Consider the following 23,460-nt stretch of genomic DNA (forward strand, 5'->3'; position numbering starts at 1 on the left):
CTATTGTGGGGCAAAAGCAACTACTGTGTGTGGGTGTCTGTGTGTGTTCCGTCCTGACCAACTCTTTGAGACCTTATGGACTGTAGCCTGCCAGGCTGCTCTATCCATGGAATTTTCCAGGCAAGAATACTGGAGTGGGTTGCCATTTCCTCCTCCAGGGGATCCTCCTGACCCAGGGATTGAACCTGCGTCGCTTGCATCTCCTGCATTGCCAGGAAGATTCTTTACCACTGTGCCACCTGGGAAGCCCAAAACCAAAGATAAAACGTTTAAAAAAAAAAAAAACTATTGGCAGTGTCCCAATAAAACTTTATTTGTACACACAAATAATCCAGGAGTCACAGCCTATCCAATCCCTGAATTAGAGCTCATGTCTTTCTTTTTATACACAAAGAAACTAATGCCCAGAGAGGTTAAGATATTTGGCAAAGGTCATTCACTCTCTGGTAGCTCAGCAGTAAAGAATCTGCTTGCCAATGCAGGATACCAGGGTTCAATCCATCGGTTAGGAAGATCCCCTGGAGAAGGAAATGGCAATCCACTCCAGTATTCTTGCCTAGGAAATCCCATAGACAGAGGAGCCTGGCAGGCTACAGTCCATGGGGTTGCAAAGAATCGGACAAGACTTAAGCGACTGAACAACAACAAACTAGATCAATAGTAGAAGAGCCAAATACAGTATCCTTTTCAAACCAGATAATCTTCAACAACACAAATTCTAACATATTTCTCAAGAAGATAAAACAGAATACTCTGTGAAACCTCAGAAAAGTCAAGTGAATTTAGTGAACTCTATTTAAGCCAGGAAGTAACTATCCATCAATCCATAAAATCTATATATCTATATATAACCCCATGTATACATATATTATTGTGTTTCTTATATGTAATACTGTTCTCAGAACATAGCAGGAAGGAGTTCAATAAATTGTGTATGTGAATTCAAAATACAAACTAAAACGCAATTCAATTCTAAATGCATCCATATGTGAAGACATTTTCATTTAAAACTTGCATGATTTCAAAGAATACGTTCCTACTAATTAGTTAAAAGCACAATAACTCTGCCCCACTGTACAGTTAGGGACTTCTTTTTAAATTTGTTTTTGGTTGTGCTGGGTCCTTGATGTGCAGGCTTTCCTCTAGTTGCAGGCGAGCAAGGGCTATCCTCTAGTTGTAGTGCACAAGCTTCTCACTGTGGTGGTTCTCTTGCTGTGGAGTACGGGCTCTAAGGCACATGGGTTTCAGTAGTTGCGGCTTCCAGGCCTAGAACATAGGCTCCGTAGCTGTGGTGCACAGGCTTAGTTGCTTTGTGGCACATGGGATCTCCCCAGATCAGGGATCAGACCAGGGTCTCTTGCATTGGCAGGCAGATTCTTTACAACTGAGCCACCAGGGAAGCCCAAGTTAGGGACATTTTAAAGAAATGTTCCATCATATCATTTTAAAAATCTATTTTTAAAACAGTATTATACTATTTCAGATAAACTATCATACCTAGTAAATCTGCTCCTTCATCCACATCTCCAATTAGACCTGAACCAGCTGAAGACAGTTCTTCAAAGAGAGATTCTGTATTGCGATCAAAAGCTTTGTTCTCTATGCCTTTGGTGGGAGTGCTAGGCAACAAAAACAAAACCAAATCAACAGATATGTCAAAGATGTTTTTAACAGTGCAAAATGAATACAAAAGGCTAAGTTACATAAGAATTTTTAACCTGTAATATTTAATATAAAATATAAATTAAAAGAATTTCTCAAAGGTTTCCTAAGAAATTTTCATTATACTCCACAGAGAGAACTAGTGAAGAAAATACAGATGTTTTTGTGGTGAGATCCTAGCAGACACAAACAAAAACAGCAGCTAAGAGAGAGTACTATTCTGCATTGTTCAGGCGCTGCTCTAAGTCTTTTCATAGATTACCTTATTAAAGCCACACCTACTCTACAAAAGAGCTGCTTGCTCTTATCCCAACTTTACAGAAGAGGAAACTAAAGAGGTTACGGAATTTGCCAAAATCATCCAGCAAATGAGTCAAAGAGGCAGAACTCAAACCTAGGCAGCCAGGCTTCAGAATCCATGATCTTAACTACCATGATCTATGTTATCTGGGTATAAACTGGAACAGCCATTTTATTTTTCTTTTAAGGGCAACTTGGCAGGATCTACTAAAATTAAAAATGCAAATACCCAGTGACCAAGGACTTGATGTCTAAAATACTCCTACAGGGAAGCATCCCTGGTGGGTCCACTGGTTAGGACTTGGCACTTTCACTGTGGTGGTCCAGATCAGGGAACTAAGATTCTGCAAGCAGTGTGGTATGGGCCAAAAAAAAAAAAAAAATTAATAAAAAATCCTACAAAAGCTCTGTCAAAAGAAGGCAATTATGTATGTAAAAGGATGGTCAGAGCAGCAAAAGTTGAAATAACCCAAGTGATCATTAAAAGGGCATAGATGAAATAAGTTACGTATACATCTAAGAGTTTAAAATTTTAACTTTAAAAACATTAAAACAGAGCTTCAAAAATGAAAGAAAACCATAATATAGAGGTGCTTTTTAAAAAGCAAGTTGCAATACAGTGCGTGTAAGCCCTTTTTGAAGCAGTATAGAAGAATGGGGAAATGTGAGTGTCTAAGCATTAATGTTACAATAATGGAGAAAAGTCTGCACAAGATTTCCAGTTAAATATGGTGGAGATAGTCATTTCTCACCCAATAATTCAAAAATGCAACTAAAATGACAGTAAAAGAATCTTAAAAGTATATGCCCACAAGGACAGAGGGAACAGAAAAAGAACCTACAGCAGACACAACATGAACAAAATTCTGTAAGATGGAAAACATGTGGGTAAACATTAGAAACTGATTTAACTGACCAAACTAAGCTGAAACTTAACCCAGTAGTGTTTAGAGAGAAAGTCAGTATGCAGCCAAAATTCATGAAAAGCTTAGGAATTGATGGAACCAGCAATCTGCAGAAAGAAGTATGCAACAGAAACATTAAGATAGAGGGATGGGATGAAAGTAAGTACAAAAAGCAGTATGAGAACCTATATCAACCCTCCAGAGCAGTGAGACCTCCCTTTTCCTGGCATTACTCCCCGAACAACAGAAGCCAAGGTCAAGTGTTACAGGCAGAAAACTGAAGAAGCAATATCATTTACTTGTTGTTGTTCACTCACCAAAGTCGTGTCTGACTCTTGGTGATCTGAAGGACTGTAGCCCACGAGACTCCTGGACATGGGATTTTCCAGGCCAGTATACTGGAGTGGGCTGCCATTTCCTACTCCAGAGGATCTTCCCAACTGAGGTAAAGAACCCGCGTCTCTTAAGCCTCCTGCATTGGCAGGCAGATTCTTTACGACATGTGCCAAAACTTTGTTGTTGTTCAGTTGCTCAGTTGTGTCGACTCTTTGTAACTCCACAGACTGCAGGACACGAGGCTTCCCTGTCTTTCTCTGTCTCTCAGAGTTTGCTCAAACTCATATCCATTGAGTTGATTATGCCATTCAACCAGTTTATCCTCTGCTGCCCCCTTCTCCTTTTGCCTTCAATCTTTTCCAGCATCAGGATCTTTTCCAATGAGCAGTTCTTTGCATCAGGTGGCCAAAGTATTGGAACTTCAGCTTCAGCATCAGTCTTTCCAATGAATATTCAGGGTTGATTTCCTTTAGGATTCACTGGTTTGATCTGCGTGTAGTCCAAGAGACTTTCAAGAGTCTACTCTAGCACCAAAATTCGAAGACATCAGTTCTTCAGGACTCAGTCTTCTTTATGGTCCAACTCTCACATCCATATATGACTACTGAAAAAACCAAAGCTTTGATTACACAGATCTTTGTTGGCAAAGTGATGTCTTTGTTTTTTAACATGCTGTCTAGGTTTCTCATAGCTTTCCTTCCAAGGAACAAAAGTCTTTTAATTTAATGACTGTAGTCACCATCCACACTAATTTTGGAGACCCAAAAAATAAAACCTATCATTGTTTCCACTTTTTCCCTTTCTGTTTGCCATCAAGTGATGGGACTGCGTGCCATGATCTTAGTTGCATGTTGAGTATCAAGTCAACTTTTTCACTCTCCTCTTTTACCCTCAACAAGAGGCTCTTTAGTCACTCTTCACTTTCTGCCATTAGAGGGATATAATCTGCATATCTGCTGTTGATATTTCTCCCAGAAATCTTGATTCCAGCTTGTGATTCATCCAGACCAGCATTTTGCATGATGTACTCTGCATGTAAGTCAAATAGGGAGACAATATATAGCCCTGTAGTACTTCTTTCCTAATTTTGAATCTGTCAGTTGTTCCATTTAAAGTTGTAGCTGTTCCTTCTTGACCCACTTACAGGTTTCTCAGAAGACAGGTATGGTGCTCTGGCACTCCCATCTCTTCAAGATTTGCCACAGTTTGTTATGATCCACACAGTCAAAGGCTTTAGGGTAGTCAATGAAGCAGGAGTATAGATGTTCTGTTAGAATTCCCTTGCTTTCTCTATGATCCAGCTAATGTTGGCAATTTGATCTCTGGTTCCTAGGCCTTTTCTAAACCCAGTTTATACATCTGGAAGTTTTCAGTTCAGTTCAGTCACTCAGTTGTGTCCAACTGCTTGCATACCCATGGACTGCAGCACACCAGGTCTCCCGGTCCATCACCAACTCCTGGAGCTTACTCAGACTCACATCCATTGGGTCAGTGATGCCATCCAACCATCTCATCCTCTGTCGTCCCCTTCTCCTCCTGCCTTCAATCTTTCCCAGCATCAGGGTGTTTCCCAATGAGTCAGTTTTTCACATCACACGACCAAAGTATTGGAGTTTCAGCTTCAGCATCAATACTTCCAATGAATATTCAAGACTGATTCCCTTTAGGATGGACTTGTTGGATCTCTTTGCAGTCCAAGGGACTCTCAAGACTCTTCTCCAACACCACAGTTCAAAAGCATCAATTCTTTGGCGCTCAGCTTTATTCATAGTCCAACTCTCACATCCATACATGACTACTGGGAAAACCATAGCTTTGACTAGATGGACCTTGGTTGGCAAAATACTGTCTCTGCCTTTTAACATGCTAAGTTGATCATAACTTTTCTTCCAAGGAGCAAGCATCTTTTAATTTCAGAACTGCAGTCACCATCTGCAGTGATTTTGGAGCTCCCCAAAATAAAGGCTGTCACTGTTTCCCCATCTATTTGACATGAAGTGATGGGACCAGATGCCATGATCTTAGATTTTTGAATGCTGAGTTTTAAGCCAACATTTTCACTCTCCTCTTTCATTTTCATCAAGAGGCTCTTTAGTTCTTCTTAACTTTCTGCCATTAAGGTGGTGTCATCTGCATGTCTGAGCTTATTGATATTTCTCCCAGCAATCTTTATTGCAGCTTGTGATTCATCCAGCCCAGCGTTTTTCATGATGTACTCTGCATGTAAGGTAAATAAGGAGGGTGACAATATACAGCCTTGATGTTGGGACCAGTCTGTTGTTCCATGTCCAGTTCTAACTGTTGCTTCTTGACTTGCATACAGATTTCTCAAGAGGCAGGTCAGGTGGTCTGGTAGTCCCATCTCTTGAAGAGTCTTCCAAAGTTTGTTGTGATCCACACAGTCAAAGGCTTTGGCATAGTCAATAGAGCAGATGTTTTTCTGGAACTCTCTTGCTTTTTCCATGATCCAACGGATGTTGGCAATTTGATCTCTGGTTTCTCTGCCTTTTCTAAATCCAGCTTGAACATCTAAAAGTTCATGGCTCATGTACTATTGAAGCCTGGCTTGGAGAATTTTGAGCATTACTTTACTAGTGTGCGAGATGAGTGCAATTGTGTGGTAGTTTGAGCATTCTTTGGTATTGCCTTTCTTTGGGACTGGAATGAAAACTGACCTTTTCCAGTCTTGTGGCCACAGCTGAGTTTTCCAAATTTTCTGGCATATTGACTGCAGTACTTTGACAGCATCATCTTTCAGGATTTGAAATAGCTCAATTGGACTTCCATCACCTCCATAGCTTTGTTCATAGCGATGCTTCCTAAGGCCCACTTTACTTCACATTCCAGGATGTCTGGCTCTAGGTGAGTGATCACACCACCGTGATTATCTGGGTCATGAAGATCTTTTTTGTACAGTTCTTCTGTGTATTCTTGTCACCTCTTCTTAATATCTTCTGCTTCTGTCAGGTCCATATCATTTCTGTCCTTTATTTTGCCCACCTTTGCATGAAATGTTCCCTTGGTATCTCTAATTTTCTTGACGAAATCTCTAGTCTTTCTCATTCTATTGTTTTCCTCTATTTATTTGCACTAATCACTGAGGAAGGCTTTCCTATCTCCCCTTGCTGTTCTTTGGAACTCTGCATTCAAATAGGTGCATATTTCCTTTTCTCCTTTGCCTTTTGCCTCTCTTCTTTTCACAGCTATTTGTAAGGCCTCCTGAGACAGCCATTTTGCCACTTTGGATTTCTTTTTCTTGGGGATGGTCTTGATCCCTGTCTCCCGTACAACATCATGAACCTCCATCCATAGTTCTTCAGGCACTCAGTCTATCAGATCTAATCCCTTGAATCTATTACTCACTTCCACTGTATAATCATAAGGGATTTGATTTAGGTCATACTAGAATGGTTTAGTGGTTTTCCCTACCTTCTTCAATTTAAGTCTGAATTTGCCAATAAGGAGTTCATGATCTGAGCCACAGTCAGCTCCCGGTCTTGTTTTTGCTGCCTGTATAGACCTTCTCCATCTTTGGCTGCAAAGAATATAATCAATCTGATTTTGGTATTGACCCTCTGGTGATGTCCATGTGTAGAGTCTTCTCTTGTGTTGGAAGAGGGAGTTGGCTATGACCAGTGCGTTCTCTTGGCAAAACTCTTATTAGCCTTTGTCCTGCTTCATTCTGTACTCCAAGGCCAAATTTGCCTGTTACTCCAGGTATTTCTTGACTTCCTACTTTTGCATTCCAGTCCCCTCTAATGAAACGGACATCGTTTTTGGACGTGAGTCCTAGAAGGTCTTGTAGGTCTTCTTATAACTGTTCAACTTCAGCTTTTTCAGCATTAGTGGTTGGGGCATAGACTTCGATTACTGTGATACTGAATGGTTTGCCTTGGAAACGAAAAGAGATCATTCTGTCATTTTTGAGACTGCATCCAAGTACTGCATTTCGGACTCTTTTGTTTACTATGATGGCTATTCCATTTCTTCTATGGGATTCTTGCCCACAGTAGTAGATATAATGGTCATCTGAGTTAAATTCACCCATTCCAGTCCATTTTTGTTCACTGATTCCTAAAATGTCGATGTTCACTCTTGCCATCTCCTGTTTGACCACTTCCAATTTGCCTTGATTCATGGACCTAACATTCCAGGTTCCTATGCAATATTGCTCTTTACAGCATCAGGCTTTACTTCTGTCACCAGTCACATCCACAACTGGGTGTTGTTTATGCTTTGGCTCCATCCCTTCATTCTTTCTGGAGTTATTTATCCACTGATCTCCCATAGCATATTGGGAACCTACTGACCTGGGGAGTTCATCTTTCAGTGTCCTATCTTTTTGCCTTTTCATACTGCTCATGGGGTTCTCAAGTGGTTTGCCATTCCCTTCTTCAGTGGACCACGTTTTGTCAGAACTCTCCACCATGACCCGTCCGTCTTGGGTGGCCCTACATGGCATGGCTCATAGTTTCATTGAGTTAAAGAAGTTTTCATTTCATGTACGACCAAAACCTAGCTTGAAGGACTTTGAGCATAACCTTACTACCATGCAAAATGAGCACAAATGTACAGTATTTTGTATATTCTTTGGCACTTTCTTTGAGATTAGAATGAAAACTGACCTTTTCCAGTCCTGTGGCCACTGCTGAGTCTTCCAGATTTGCTGATATATTGAGTACAGTATTTTATCAGCACTGTTTTTTTAGGAATTTTAACAGCTCAGCTGGAATTTCATCACCTCCACTAGCATTATTTTTAGTAATGTTTCCTAAGGCCCACTTGACTTTGCACTCCAGGATGTCAGGCTCTAGGTGAGTGACCACACCATCGTGGTTATCTGGGCCATTAAGACCTTTTCTGTATATAATTCTTCTGTGTAGTCATGCCATCTCTTTTTAATCTTTTACTTAAGTATGAGCAGAACAGCCAAAAAGCACCAGACATCCAAAGAAAGCCTCTGTTATAAAATTAAAACCCCCAAGTCATGGACTGTGGTAGGGTACTCAGAATAAAAGGAGACAATGAAAGCAAACAGCAGCAAAAATTTGAAAAAAAAAAAACCACAATAATTTTATTTTCATAATAAAGCTACGTCCACAAGAGAATTGTAGGATGTTATAAAAAGTAAACATCCAAGAAAAAGCTTTTAAGGAAAAAAATGGTGACAGTTGAGAGATAAAGTTGGGGAAATCATCCAGAAATTACAAAAATAGAAGAGATAGAAAAAAAGAGGGAAAAGGGATTTATGAGTGTCAGTTCAGAATGTTCAGTATCCACCTAATAGTTCCAGAAAGAGAGAAGACAAAGAGAAACAAAGAAAAAATTTCTCAACTGGAAATAAAAATTTGCAGATGAAACACGTTACCTCAGATACAGAAGAAGACCCCTACACCAAACACATCATCATGAATTTTTAGAAAGGAAAAAACAAAGCAATAACAAATAGGGATAAAGATCCTAAAGCTTACAAAGAATATATATAAAAAAGCAAGAGTCCACATAGCAACACTCCAAACTGACCATGATAATGAATTAATGTCTTCACAATTCTGAAGGAAAACTTACAAAGATTTTCCAATATAGAATTCTGTATTCAATCAAACTATGAATCATCCCTTTAAATGACATATATCACATTCAAGTTCTCAAAAAACTTAGTTGCAAACAGCCTTTTCCAGGAAGGCTAGTAGGAATATGATCTGCCAAAACAAAGGCATACATCAAGAAGCAAGATGACATGAAACAGAAGATATTAAGAAGCGGTGGCAAGAATACACAGAAGATACACATACAATAAAGATACACATATAAAAAATAAATACATACACATATAAAAAATACACATACAAAAAAAGATCTTAATGACCTGGATAACCGCAATGGTGTGATCACTCACCTAGAGCCAGACATCCTGGAGTCCAAAATCAAGTGGGCCTTAGAAGGCATCACTAAAAACAAGGCTAGTGGAGTTGAGGAAATCTAGCTGAGCTATTTCAAGTCCTAAAAGATGATGCTGTTAAAGTGCTGCACTCAATACGCCAGCAAATTTGGAAACTCAGCAATTGCCACAGGACTGGAAAAGTTCAGTTTTCATTCCAGTCCCAAAGAAGGGCAATGCCAAAGAATGCTCAAGCTACCACACAATTGCACTCATTTCACATGCTAGCAAGGTCATGCTCCAAATCCTCCAAGCTAGGCTTGAACAGTATGTGAATCAAGAACTTCCAGATGTACAAGCTGGATTTAGAAAAGGCAGAGGAACCAGAGATCAAATTGCCAAAATCCACTGGATCATCGAAAAAGCAAGAAAATTACAGAAAAACACCTACTTCTGCTTCACTGACTAGGCTAAAGCCTTTGACTGTGTGGATCACAACAAACTATGGAAAATTCTTCAAGAGATGGGAATATCAGACCACCTTACCTGCCTCCTGAGAAACCTGTATGCAGGTCAAGAAGCAACAGTTAGAACCAGACATGAACAACAGACTGGTTCCAAATTGGGAAAGGAGTATATCAAGGCTGTATATTGTCACCCTGCTTATTTAACTTATATGCAGAGTACATCATGCAAAATGCTGGGCTGAATGAAGCATGAACTAGAATCAAGACTGCTGGGAGATATATCAATAATCTCAGACATGCTGATGACAACACCCTTATGGCAGAAAGCCAAAAGGACTAAAGAGCCTCTTGATGAAAGTGAAAGAGAGTTAAAAAGCTGACTTAAAACTCAACATTCAGAAAACTAAGATCATGGCATCTGGTCCCATCACTTCATGGCAAATAGGTAGGGAAACACTGGAAACAGTAAAAGACTTTATTTTCTTGGGCTCCAAAATCACTGTGGGATGGTGACTGCAGCCAGGCATTTGCTCCTTGGAAGAAAAGCCATGACAAACCTAGAAAGTGTATTAAAAAGCAGAGACATTATTTTGCGGACAAAGGTCCATCTAGTTAAAGCTATGGTTTCTCCAGTAGTCATATATGGATGTGAGAGTTGGATCATAAAGAAGGCTGAGCACAGAACTGATGCTTTCGAACTGTAGTGTTAGAGAAGACTCTTGAAAGTCTCATGAACTGCAAGGAGATCAAACCAGTCAATCCTAAAGGAAATCAACCCTGAATATTCATTGGAAGGGACTGATGCTGAAGCTGAAGCTCCAATACTCTGGCCACCTGATGCATAGAGCCAACTCATTGAAAAAGACCCTGATGCTGGGAAAGATAGAAGGCAGGAGGAGAAGGGGGTGACAAAGGATGAGACGGTTGGATGGCATCACCGACTCAATGCACGTGAGTTTAAGCAAGCTCCGGGAGATAGTGAAGGACAGGTCCGTGGGGTGGCAGAGTGTCAGACATGACAAAGCAACTGAACAACAACAACAACAACAACAACAAGATGACGTGGTGCCCAGGAAGCAGAACAGAGGAAAGACATGAAAAAAATTCCCAGCAAGAAAATGAGAGCAAATTCCAGGACCAGAGCAAACACAATAAAGTCTACCACTGGAGAATGGAAATAGATGCTGCCAGGAAACTGGTTTTATATTTGGCCATTTGAGAATGTTTACATTTATGATTCGTTGGGTATCTGTCAGTGAATTAGTGATAGGTGTGTAGAAACCTAAGCAAAAGAAACAAAACAAAAACAAAAAACCCTGCGACTTTACTAAAAATTAAAGAAAATCAAAGTTGTAAAAGAAAGGAAATGTAATCATAGCATAATCTGTGACTAGGCTGTTGTTAGTATTTATACAATCATAATGATACAAACAGTGAATCTTAATTGAAATGAAACTGAAATATAATTATATGGGGCAATGAAAGGAAAGATGATGGTTTAAATAGCTATGTCCTTGTCATCTTTCACTATAAAGTCAATAGCTAATAATGCAGCCTTTTTTAAACCCACAGTCCTAATGTGATCCACAGAATTCAGAAAATGAGTGACAATTTGTTCAATTTTTTCAAAGAAGTACATAGCTAGTGCTGTTCTAGACACACAGGAGTATAGTTAATTCACTATACAGACGGGGTGCTGTAGGGCATTAGGACTTGATTTTCTCACAGAATCCCAACTGAAAAAGAGCGAGACCAAAGAAGAATAGCACATGAAGATGTGATTTAGATACCTGAAGATAAAGACGCAAAGCGATGTGAGAGGTGATAAGAGATATCCTCTTGAGAATGGGAATGAAAGGTCAGTAGGGGCAAGGGGCTACTATTGCCCTTCATATTTTGTATTACCATTTGACCTTAATACTGCATACATACACTGGAAAAAAAAAAGTGTTAGTTGCTCAGTAGTGTTCAATTCTTTGCTCAAACGGACTATAGCCTGTAGGCTACGCTGTCCATGGAGTTCTCCAGGCAAGAATACTGGAATGGGTACTCATTCCCTTCTCCAGGGGATCTTTCCGACCCAGGGTCTGAACCCAGGTCTCCTGCACTGCAGAAAGATTATTTACCATCTGAGCAACCAGGGAAGTATTTTGTTATTACCATTTAACCTTAATACATGCTTTACTCTAATAAAAATATGTTTTTGATTTTTAAAAAGAGGTTCAAAATGGTAAGTGGGCACAAGTGTTAATAAGTAGGCTTAGGAGAGAATGGAAAAGCAAATTTCACTTTTTATACACTGCATTGTTTAATTTCTTAAATAAACAATAAAGAAAAAATATTTCAATAGGGCACAGCCTTTGAAATCAAAGTCTTCAATTGAATGCTAGTTCTACCTCTTGCTAGTCTGGACAAACAGACTATACAACTCTGAGCTTCTTTATATGTGAAGGGAAGGACATCTGTCTCATAAGGTTATAAGTAAGATAAAATTATATGATGGTAACAATAATGTTAGCTAACCTTTATTGAACTGGGCACTCTGCCAATGATTTAACATATATTGATTCATTTACTCCTTACAATCATCTAAGGTATTATCACAATTCTCTTTCATGGATGTAGAAACTTACCTCAGATTCAAATCCATGTCAGGATTAGAATGCATCTAGTCTTATCTTAGGGTTTCCCTGATAGCTCAGAAGGTAAAAATTCTGCCTGCAATCCGGGAGACCTGGGTTTGATCCCTGGGTTGGAAAGATCCCCTGGAGAAGGGAACAGCTACCCACTCCAGTATTCTGGCCTGGAGAATTCCATGGACTGTACAGTCCATGGGGTTGCAAAGAGTCGGACATGACTGAGCGGCTTTCACTTTTTCAGTCTTACCCTAGGCTCAACCTTTTTAACCACTACTACATATAATGTCTAGTAGTGATCAACAAACGGCATACATTTTTATGATCACTGTTAATTACTTTACAAAATAAAATTTAAGGGAGAAATTAAAAGAAAGGCAGCAGCTCTTCTATGACATTCTTTTCTATATTTTTCTTTTTTAGTCACGCTGCACTGTGCAGTATGTCGGACCTTAGTAACCCAAACAAGGATCAAACCTGCACCCTCTGCGTTGGAAGCAGAAGTCTCAACTCCTGGAGTGCCACCAAAGTCTCTGTGTGACATTCTTGAACATCAGTATGTTTCAGATGATCTTCATTAAGATGATACATAACCATTCTCCTCTAATCACTAAACAGCCTCCCCATGTAAAATGATACTAAAATGAGACTAATTTCTTGCAGTAATGAAACCATTACAGTTTTGAAGGGAATACATTCTCTTCTTCCTGATTTGGAGGAAAGAATAGGTTTTTTTCAAATTATACTTTCCCCACTTTTGCTTTTATGTTTTCCCAAGTTCCACAAACCATGGAATACTCCTTTATGGAATACTCCTTCACTGTCTTTTTTCCCCATCCTTCTGCATGCTTCTAGTCTCTGATGCTACAAGGATAACAGTTCACAGAACACGTAAATTATGTACAAGGTCTGGCTTCAAAAAGAGAAAACTTAAATATAACATCAACATTTCTTCAGCAAAACATCTGAATGCATTTTATCTGGTCAGAGACCAAGGAACAGCAATGTGCTTTAGGGGAGATGGGAAAAGGGAAGAAGTAAGATATCCCAATTAGACTTGAACAGTACCTTGAGCCTTTATATCCACTGAGATCTCTGTCCATATCCAACTCAGGAGTGGATTCAATGATTGCCTGAACTTCTGACTTCTCTTCATTTTCAGCAGAACCTGAGAAAAGGACAAGATAACAAAAATAACGCATATAACACATACAGCCCCGATATGAAAATTGTTTCTATGGTTGTAAATACACCATTTCATAAAAATTTTTAGAGAGCTGAGAAAACAAGGTTAGACAGACAATAGGTCATATAATCAATTACCAGTAAATATGGAAATTAAAAAAAAACAATGAAAGTTTTCATTTGTGTTACTTTGGACACAATGCACTGTACACCAGGCCAGAACTCAGCACTTTCATTTTATTTAAGGAGTGAAATAGAGAGATTAAGGACAGAGGCTAATGACCCACGGCAGGGAACAGGTAAAGAATGTCCTCCTGCCTTTCAGGCTCTCCAGACCCCAGCCACTCTCTACCCACGCCATTTTTACTCCCTAAAATTTAACTTAATCATCACATCTTTTAAGCTTATTTACAATTGAGTACAATTTTATGAATCTACAGTAGCAACACCCCCAGAGATGCACCTTCTCACACATTTGCATCATTTGGATTTACTGAATACTTCGCCAGTATAGAAAAAACTAAGGTTACTTACCTGTTGATATGTTTCTAGTTTCTTGGACTACTTGTACTTCAATATGCTTGCTTATCTCTGACTTATCTGGTGTATCTGCAACCTTCACAATTCCTTCATTCTCCTCATGTAAGGGAGTATCGCTAGGTATTGCTGCCACATCTGAAGCAGTTGTTGATGCTGGAGTGGTAGCTTTAGATCCTCCCTGGCTAACATCAGAAAGTTCATCCTACAAATATAATTAGGGAAAACATTTTGATGAGTAATTTATTTAAATGGTCTTTTAAATAGGTTAAGAAACTTGAGAGAAAATTCTGTTAAAAACCAGTAAGTCACTTATTACCAAAGGTAATCAATAAATAATCTCTGTAGCTTGTTTTCAAGTAACTGGGTAATAGTTAAGTAATAATATTTTTCCAGACATACGTGAGATTCTTCTAAATAGAAAAAGTAAAGATAAAGGAGGACTGGCAGTATTAGCAATAAAAGTATACACTAATGTCATCATCAGAGTTTATAATGGCAGTTCTAATTTGCACAATCATTTGATAATGAAGACTTGTCTCAAAACACTTAAAGATGTACTATGTGGTTGTTGTTATTACTGTTCAGTAGCTCAGTCATGTCCAGCTCTTTGTGACCCAATGGACTGCAGCACGCCAGGCTTCCCTGTCCTTCACCATCTCCCAGAGTTTGCTCAAATTCATGTCCATTAAGTTGGTGATGCTATCTAACCATCTCATCCTCTGTCACCCTCTTCTCCTGCCCTCAATCTTTCCCAGCATCAGGGTCTTTTCCAATGAGTCAGCTCTTAGAATCAGGAAGCTAAAGTATTGAAGCTCCAGCTTCAGCATCCGTCCTTCCAATGAATATTCAGGGCTCATTTCCTTCAGATTGCCTGGTTTGATCTCTTTGCAGTCCAAGGGACTCTAAAGAGTCCTCTCTAGCACCACAATTAGAAAGCATCAATTCATCTTCATGCTCAGCCTTCTTTATGGTCCAACTTTATGGTCACATCCGTACATGACTACTAGAAAAACCATAGCTTTGACTATTTGGACCTTTCTGGGCAAAGTGATGTCTCTGCTATTCAATACGCGGTCTAGGCTTGTAGAGCTGTCTTTTAATTTCATGGCTGCAGTCACCGTCCACACTGATTCTGAAGCCCAAGAAAATAAAATCGGTGACTGCTTCCACTTCTTCCCCTTCTATTTGCCATGAAGTGATGGGACCAGATGCCATGATCTTAGATTTTTGAATGTTGAGTTTTAAGCCAGCTTTTTCACTCTCCTCTTTCACCCTCATCAAGAGGCTCTTTAGTTCCTCTTCACTTTCTGCCATTAGAGTGGTATCATCTGCATATCTGAAGTTGTTGATAATCTCTTGATTCTAGCTTCTGTTTCCTCTAGCCCAGCATTTCACACGATATACTCTGCATGTAAGTTAAATAAGCAGAGTGACAATATTTGAACAGTCAGTTGTTCCCAATTTTGAACCAGTCAGTTGTTTCATATCTGGTTCTAACTGTTTCTTCTTGACCCATATAGAGGTTTCTCAGGAGGCAGGTAACGTAGTCTGGTACTCCTATCAGTAGAAGAATTTTTCCCAGCTGTGATCCACACAGTCTCAAGCTTTAGTATAGTCAGTGAAGCAGAAGTAGATGTTTTTCTGGACCTCCCTTGCTTTCTCCATGATCCAACAAATATTAGCAATTTGATCTCTGGTACTTCTCCCTCTTAGAAATGCAGCTTGTACATCTGGAAGTTCTTGGTTCAAGTACTACTGAAGCCTAGCTTTAAAGACTTTGAGCATAACTTTGCTAGTATGTGAAATGAGCCCAATTGTGTGGTAGTTATGCAGATGACACCACCCTAATGGCAGAAAACAAAGAGGAATTAAAGAGCCTCTTGATGAAGGTGAAAAACCAGAGTGAAAAAGTTGGCTTAAAACTCAACATTCAAAAAACTAAGATCATGGCATCTGGTCCCATCATTTCATGACAAATAGATGGGGAAAAAATGGAAACAGTGACAGACTTTATTTTCTTGGGCTCAAAAAAATCACTGTGGGACTGAGACTATAGCCATGAAATCAAAAGATGCTTGCTCCTTGGAAGAAAAGTTATGACAAACCTAGATGGCATATTAAAATGCAGTCATCACTTTGCCAACAAAGGTCTGTATGGTCAAAGCTATGGTTTTTCCAGCAGTCATGTATGGATGTGAGAGCTGGACCATAAAGAAGGCTGGTGCCAAAGAATTGACGCTTTCAAACTGGGGTGCTGGAGAAGATTCTTGAGAGTCCCTTGGACTGCAAGGAAATCAAACCAGTCAATCCTAAAGGAAATCAACCCTGACTATTCAGTGGAAGGACAGATGCAGAAACTGAAGTACCAATATTTTGGCCACATGATGCAAAGAACCGGCTCATTGGAAAAGATCCTGATGCTGAGAAAGATTGAGGGCAGGAAGAGAAGGGGGCATCAGAGTATGAGATGGCTGAATGCCATCACTGACTCCACAGACATGAGTATGAGCAAGCTCTGAGAGAGAGGGAAGGACAGGGAAGCCTGGCATGCTGCAGTCCATGAGGTCACAAAGTGTTGGACATGACCAAGCGACTGAACAATGAACAAATGAAATGAAAAGTCTCCGCCACAGTATTTGACTGAGGGCACAATATTTTTTTCTCCTATGGAAGAAATTATGAAATTCTGTCACTAACAATGCATCCAACTACAAATAGAAGGAAGAAAGACAATCCTAAATATTAGCCTGTTGTTAAATATAAAATGTATCACTCGTCAACAGGAAGTCCATAAGACTCCAGGTACAAAATGAGGAAAAATTTTTACTAGGACCTAAATGGAAGCTGGAAGCATTGATATGAATTATTTAATGTGAAGTTGTAGGGGAGCTGCATGCTATTATTTCATATTCAATCTGTGACATCAAGAGACCTCTAATTCTTATTTTATGTTGCTCTATGTCAGGTTGTGCTGTTTCAGCTACCAATTTTGACTACAAATGCTGCTTTATTTATCTGAAGACCACCAGCCTAACAATTTGAATTGCCTGACGTCATTAAGTGTCCCCTTCAATGCCACATATAGGTGCCATAAGCGGAGACTTACCAGGTGATCAAGTCTCTTTCTAATAAACGTACTTGTTTTGTAACCCCACTCAAAGTCTTTCAATCTTTAAGAAACTTTCTTATTACAGGCTTTCAAGTCACTGAACAATGCCCACAAAACTAAGGAACCTGACTTGGGGTTCCAGTGCTGTAACTACAAAGGACTGGCACTCCTGTGCAAGATAACAAGTCCTGGTGAGATGTGAAGAAATTAGGATCCCTGTGTACTGCTGGTGGGATGATATGATGGTGCAACTGCTATGGAAAACAGCATAACATTTCCTCATAAAATTAAAAATAGAACCACCATATGATCCAGCACTACCCCTTCTGCTTATAAAACCAAAAGATTTGGAAACAGGGATTCAAAGAGATATTTACACATGCACATTCACAGCAGAACTATTCATAGTAATCAACAAATGGAAGCGACCCAAATGTCCAACAAGGGATGAAATGTATCAACAAAATATGGTGTATAAATATATATATATATACATATGTATGTATATATATGTGTACACATACACACACAATGGAATATTATTCAGTTTTAAAATGGAAGGAAATCCTGTGATTTCCTTGATACAACATGGATGAATCTTGAGGACATTACGCTAAGTGAGATAAGCCAATCACAAAAAGACAAATACAACATGATTCCACTTACATGAGGTCACATTCATAGAAACACTAAGTAGAGTGGTAGTTGACAGTGATGAGGGAAGGGACCCAAAGAGGAGTTTAATGGGTATACAGCTTCAGATGTGCAAGATAAAAAAGCTCTAGCAATCTGTTTCACAACAATATGAATATTCTTAACACTACTGAAGTGTATAGTTAAAATGGTTACAATAGTAAATTTTACTTTTTTTTTTTTAATCACACATACAAAAAAAGAGAATAGGTGGCATTAATTTTAGCTTCACTTGAGATACCATGGTGAAAACAATCTGGTCTTCATGCTATTTTTCTACTGATTTTAGATATCAGGCTAAAAGTCTATACACCTTTACAAAATACTTTCAATCGTTCCATTCATCAATGCCTCACGTACCCAGTGCTGTATAGAATATATATGTCACATATTATCTGCCACTGTCCCATTGCTAGTTATATTCAGAGAGACTATAAAGTAAGTTCACAACTATAAAAATAAATTAGCCAATTAAGGACAATTTAGAAATGTTCTAATATAGTGTTTTCTTAAGAAGCTTGCCTGATTTCATCTGAAATAAGCTAAAAAAGAGGGCAAGTAACTCTGCTATATAAACCTGTCTTTAGCTTCAAAGATTTTAAGCCTAAGCTAAGTAAAAGATAAACAGAATCACAAAATTCTGTGTATACATGTATTTTCTGGAGAGTTTCATAACTTTAATCTGATTCCTAGAGGAATCCGTGACCCAAAGAAACACTGAGAACCACTGAGACGAAGTAAGTCTAGCTCTAAGTCATACTATAGGTTAAAAAAAATTTAGCTTATTAAAACAGAGGCACAGATGACCTACTTCTGAAAATATTTCTGAAAACGATACTGGTACCACTGTTATCAATCAGGTAAAGGCCTTACCCTGGTTAACCCTGATCTAGTGGGTAAGATAAAGTCTTATTTTGTCCTTATATCCCCAGTGCCTAGCATATCAAGCCTGACATGAAGTAGGCTCTCAAAAGATGTTTGCTGAATGGTGCCCTGACAGGCGCTAAACAAATCTGTTTAACTAGGGAGGCAGCCCATGGGAAAATGATTTACTAGGCTGTCTCTAGGATACTTTCAAGTTAAGTACATTCTGCCCTGAGGACGGTATTTGTGCAAACATAGGAGAAGGCAATGGCACCCCACTCCAGTACTCTTGCCTGGAAAATCCCATGGATGGAGGAGCCTGGTAGCCTGCAGTCCATGGGGTCGCTAAGAGTCGGACATGACTGAGCGACTTCACTTTCACTTTTCACTTTGATGCATTGGAGAAGGAAATGGCAACCCACTCCAGTGTTCTTGCCTGGAGAATCCCAGAGACGGTGGAGCCTGCTGGGCTGCCATCTATGGGGTCACACAGAGTCGGACACGACTGAGGTGACTTAGCAGTAGCAGAAGTCTTCTTACCCAGAGCTGTATAAAGAGAAATAAGCTGAACTTCCATAGGATTTACTTATTCTTTTCTCTCCTTTATAGATTACAGTAAAGCCCTAGCAACCACCGTAGAAGAAACAATTTTCTTTCATTTCAGTGGGCTTCCCTGGTGGCTCAGCTGGTAAAAAATCTGCCTGCAATGCAGGAGACCTGGGTTTGATTCCTGGGGTTGGGAAGATCCCCTGGAAAAGGGAAAGGCTACCCACTCCAGTATTCTGGCCTGAAGAATTCCATAGGCTGTATAGTCCACGGGGTCACAAAGAATCAGACATGACTGAGCGACTTTCACTCACTCAGTGAATAACATCAGTAGTCTTCCAAACTGAGCACTTGATATCTTGAGAGCAGCAGTTGAGGAAGTAACCAAAAGTTAATCACTTTCATCTACTTTTTGTAAAATGTTTTGAAAGCCCATTCTCACCTCCTGTTCTATAGCTTTCAGAGGTTCAGGGCTACTTCTGAGCTGGGAATAGGGAAAAATTATAAAAGAGAAAAAAAACATGTATTTACTAGGTATCAGCATATGTCTAAGTATCTTTGGCTTGTACTACCTCTCAGGATAACAAGGTCTATCTCTATTTTCTACTCGGTACAAACGAGGGTTTGGGGGTTTTGTTTTGACTTAAAATCATCTCCTTTAAGTCTCTATTTTAAGCCATATCATGACTCAAAAGCCTGGGTCTTATCTTACCCTATACTTTGTCAATAAGCAGTTTATCACTCTACCGCTTTTTTCTATTCATAAGGGCTTCCCTGGTGGCTCAGTGGTAAAGGATCCACCTGCCAATGCAGGAGAGACTGATTGGGAAGATCCCACATGCCACAGAGCAACTAAGTCTAAGCCACAACTATCGAGCCTGTGCTCTAGAGCCCATGCTCTGCATCAAAAGAAGCCATCGCAAAGAGAAGCCCACATAACATAACTAGCCCCTGCTTGCTGAAACTAAAGAAAAGCCCACACAGCAATGAAGACCCAACTGAATTGAAGCAAAAGTCGCTCAGTTGTGTTGGACTCTCTGTGACCCCATGGACTACACAGTCCATGGAATTCTCCTGGCCAGAATAGTGGAGTGGGTATAAGTTCCCTTCTCCAGGGGATCTTCCCAACTCAGGGATAGAACCCAGGCCTGCACTGCAGGCAGATTCTTTACCAGCTGAGCCACCAGGGAAGCCCAAGAATACTGGAGCGGGTAGCCTATCCCTTCTCCAGCAGATCATCCCAACCCAGGAATTGAACCAGGGTCTCCTGCACTTCAGGTGGATTCTTTACCAGCTGAGCTACCAAGGAATCCCCCCAAAAGAGAAACCTTCCTGAAATTTATCCTAATCATCTTGAGTAATTAACATAATAAATATTCCAATTTAGCATACCTGGAAATGCTAAACATGCTCTTCTTCCCCCCGACTCGCCCCCTATCATTTCTGAAACTGATAGAGAACACTAATAATTAAAGGGTGACCAAGATTCAAATCCTTTCTCACAAAAACATCTATTTACTCATATTCTCTACTTGTACATTTACCCTTTTTGACACAACAGTGTTTCTCTTAAACACAAAGCAACTTCAAGTTTTAAACATTCTTAGTCTGGAAATCCATCAGTCTTTTTGAAAGTCTAAAATATAGCTGTGCTGCACTCTCTTAGTTCCCACCCATAAAAGTACAGATGAACAAGACAAGATTCACTTTTTTTCTAAATGAAACATAATTAACTTACAACATTATATTAGTTTCAGGTATGTAATACAGTGGTTTGGTATTTTTAGACATTATAAAATGACCACCATAATAAGTCTAAGTACCAACTGTTGCCATACAAAGTTATTACAATATTATTGACTGTATTCCCTATGCTATACATTACATCCCTTTGACTTCTTTATTCTATGAATGTAGCTTTGTAACTCCCTCACCTATTTCACTCATCTCCTCACACTTCACTTCCTTCCGGCAACTTCAATTTGTCCTCTGTACCTACAAGTCTGCTTCTGTTTTATATTGTTCATTTTGCTTTGTGTTTTTAGGTTCCACATATGAGAGAAATCACATGGCATTTGTCTTTCACTGATTGATTTTTTTCACTTGGCGTAATACCCTCTAGGTCCATCCATGTTATCAAAAATGGCAAGATTTTTTTATAAGGTTGGATGATATTTCATTTAATATACCACAGCATGATTCACTTTGTACAAACCAGACTGCATCTCCTTTAATATCTGTTTACACGATCTTTGATTCTGGATTCTCATCTTTAACTCTTCTCAACTAACATTTCATCAAAAGCTAGTAAATAACTCTCTAAATAAAAACGAAAGATTGTGAATATATATTTCAAAATGGAAAACAAAAACCTGCAGGAAATACTTAAAAGAGCATAAACTCATTTATCTTACAAAGACATATATGAGTATGTATTATCTATGTGCAATGTGGACTTCCCTGATAGCTCAGTTGGTAAAGAATCCACCTGCAATGCAGGAGACCCCAGTTCAATTCCTGGGTTGGGAAGATCCCCTGGAGAAGGGATAGGCTGCTCGCTCCCGTATTCTTGGGCTTCCCTTGTGGCTCAGCTGGTAATGCTAAAGAATCTGACCGCAATGCAGGAGACCTGGGTTCGATCCCTGGGTTGGCAATGCGGAAGACCTGGGTTGGGAAGATCCCCTGGAGAAGGGAAAGGCTAACCACTCCAGTATAACCCATGGGGTCACAAAGAGTCGGACACGACTGAGCGACTTTCACTTTCACTTTTCATGTGCATATGTGAAGAAAGGAGCATGAAGAATATACCAACTGACGATACACCAATAACTGAGGTGAAGGAATGGAATTTTACATTTTTTACTCTAGATTCAATATTATTTGATTGTGAAACCTTATTAATATAACCTTTTAAAAGAATTATTAAGCCTGTTTATAAAATATGTGATCTCAGATCAACTTTACATTTCTAGCATCTGGCACTGTTTGTGACCCAGTAGGTATAAAAGTTTTTTAATGTAAAAAGCAAGGCAATTTTTCTTCAACAGAAAATACTTAAAGCTATTTTTCCTATTCTAAGAGTTTGTTTAAACATTAAATATCAATAGTAATAAATATGCACGTGCCAATTACTTCAAAAGAAGTCACATTAGAAATATAAGCTTTAAATACCATCATTTTTAACAGTGTTATTTTTAACCAACTAAGTTTTACCAGTTTTCATTCTCAACATACATGAGTATCTTGGTCAACATACAACATAATAAATATGCCAAAAAGAGGAGGGGAGAAAATCTTATTTATTAACACCCAGTAAGAAAGAACTAATCCATTGCATCTTTTCTAAGCAAGAGTTTAAAAGGGCCTTCCCTTTTAAGTATGAATCTTATAATTTTGTCAGTTATACCTCAATAAAAATGAATGAATGAATGAATGGGAAAGTACCAAAATATTAAGAAGAGTAAATCTTAACTCAGTTTTCCCTTTAAACCCTCATTGTCAGCTGTGGATGATTCCTGAAGTTATCAAATAAGGATATACATGAGTGGGAAAGTTGGTAAATAACAATTGAAATTATAGGACTTCCCTGGTGGTGCAGTGGTTAAGAATCTGCCTGCCACTGCAGGGGCCATGGGTTTGATCCCTACTCTGGGATGATTCCACGTGCCATGGGGAAACTAAGTTCATGTACCACAACTACTGAGCCCACACTCTAGAGTCCATGTTGCAACGATGGAGCCTCCATGCTCTACAGCCACTGATCCACAACTAGAGAAGCCATGGCAATGAGAAGCCTGGGCACTACCATGCTCTCCACTACTACAGAAAGCCAATGCAGCAACAAAGACCTGGTGCAGCTAAAGGTAATACATTTTTATTATTATTTAATATTATTTAACTATTGGTGGATGTATTTTGAGACTTATAAGTAAGTCTCAATTATTAAATAAGTCTTAATTTGAGAATTATTAAACAACAATTATTTAATATTAATATTGTTAAATAATATTCCTTATGCTCTGTCCCAAGCAAACCATAAAATAATACAACATGTAATCCATTTTTTTTTGCACCCAGCACATATTTTGAAAACTTTTACACTGATACCAAAGACAGGCAAAGACACTACAAGAAAATTACAAATATCCTTTACAACTACTGACATAAAAGTCTTGAACAAAACACGAGCAAACCAAAGCAGTACATTAAAAGGTTTATACACTATGATCAAATGGGATTCATTCCTGGAATTTGAGAATGGGTCAACAGACAAAAATTAATCAATGTGATATGTCTCCTTAATAGAATGAAGGAAAAAAACCCCAAATCATCTCAA

General features: G+C 39.0%; 1 protein-coding gene across 24 annotated transcripts in view; it reads right to left on the reverse strand.

Annotated features, from left to right (window-relative positions):
* The window catches only part of SPAG9 (sperm associated antigen 9), a 155,518-nt gene that overhangs the window by 45,761 nt on the left and 86,297 nt on the right, over positions 1 to 23,460 (reverse strand). For 23 of the 24 annotated variants that reach the window (XR_014080400.1, XR_014080401.1, XR_014080398.1 and 20 more), the window contains 3 exons: positions 13,907 to 14,114; positions 13,256 to 13,355; positions 1,498 to 1,619 (listed from right to left, as the gene is read on the reverse strand). Coding sequence is in view for 16 of the 24 variants with exons in the window: in XM_081583303.1 (XP_081439429.1) it covers positions 1,498 to 1,619; positions 13,256 to 13,355; positions 13,907 to 14,114 (430 nt within the window). In the remaining 8 variants the exon portion in view is untranslated. Of the gene's footprint in view, positions 1 to 1,497; positions 1,620 to 13,255; positions 13,356 to 13,906; positions 14,115 to 19,566; positions 19,609 to 23,460 lie in introns of all 24 variants that reach the window. The other variant, XM_081583296.1, reaches the window with a different exon arrangement.

Source organism: Giraffa tippelskirchi, chromosome 3, assembly GCF_054371585.1.
Source record: "Giraffa tippelskirchi isolate mGirTip1 chromosome 3, T2T-mGirTip1v1.2.pri, whole genome shotgun sequence".
Classification (NCBI taxonomy): Eukaryota; Metazoa; Chordata; class Mammalia; order Artiodactyla; family Giraffidae; genus Giraffa; species Giraffa tippelskirchi.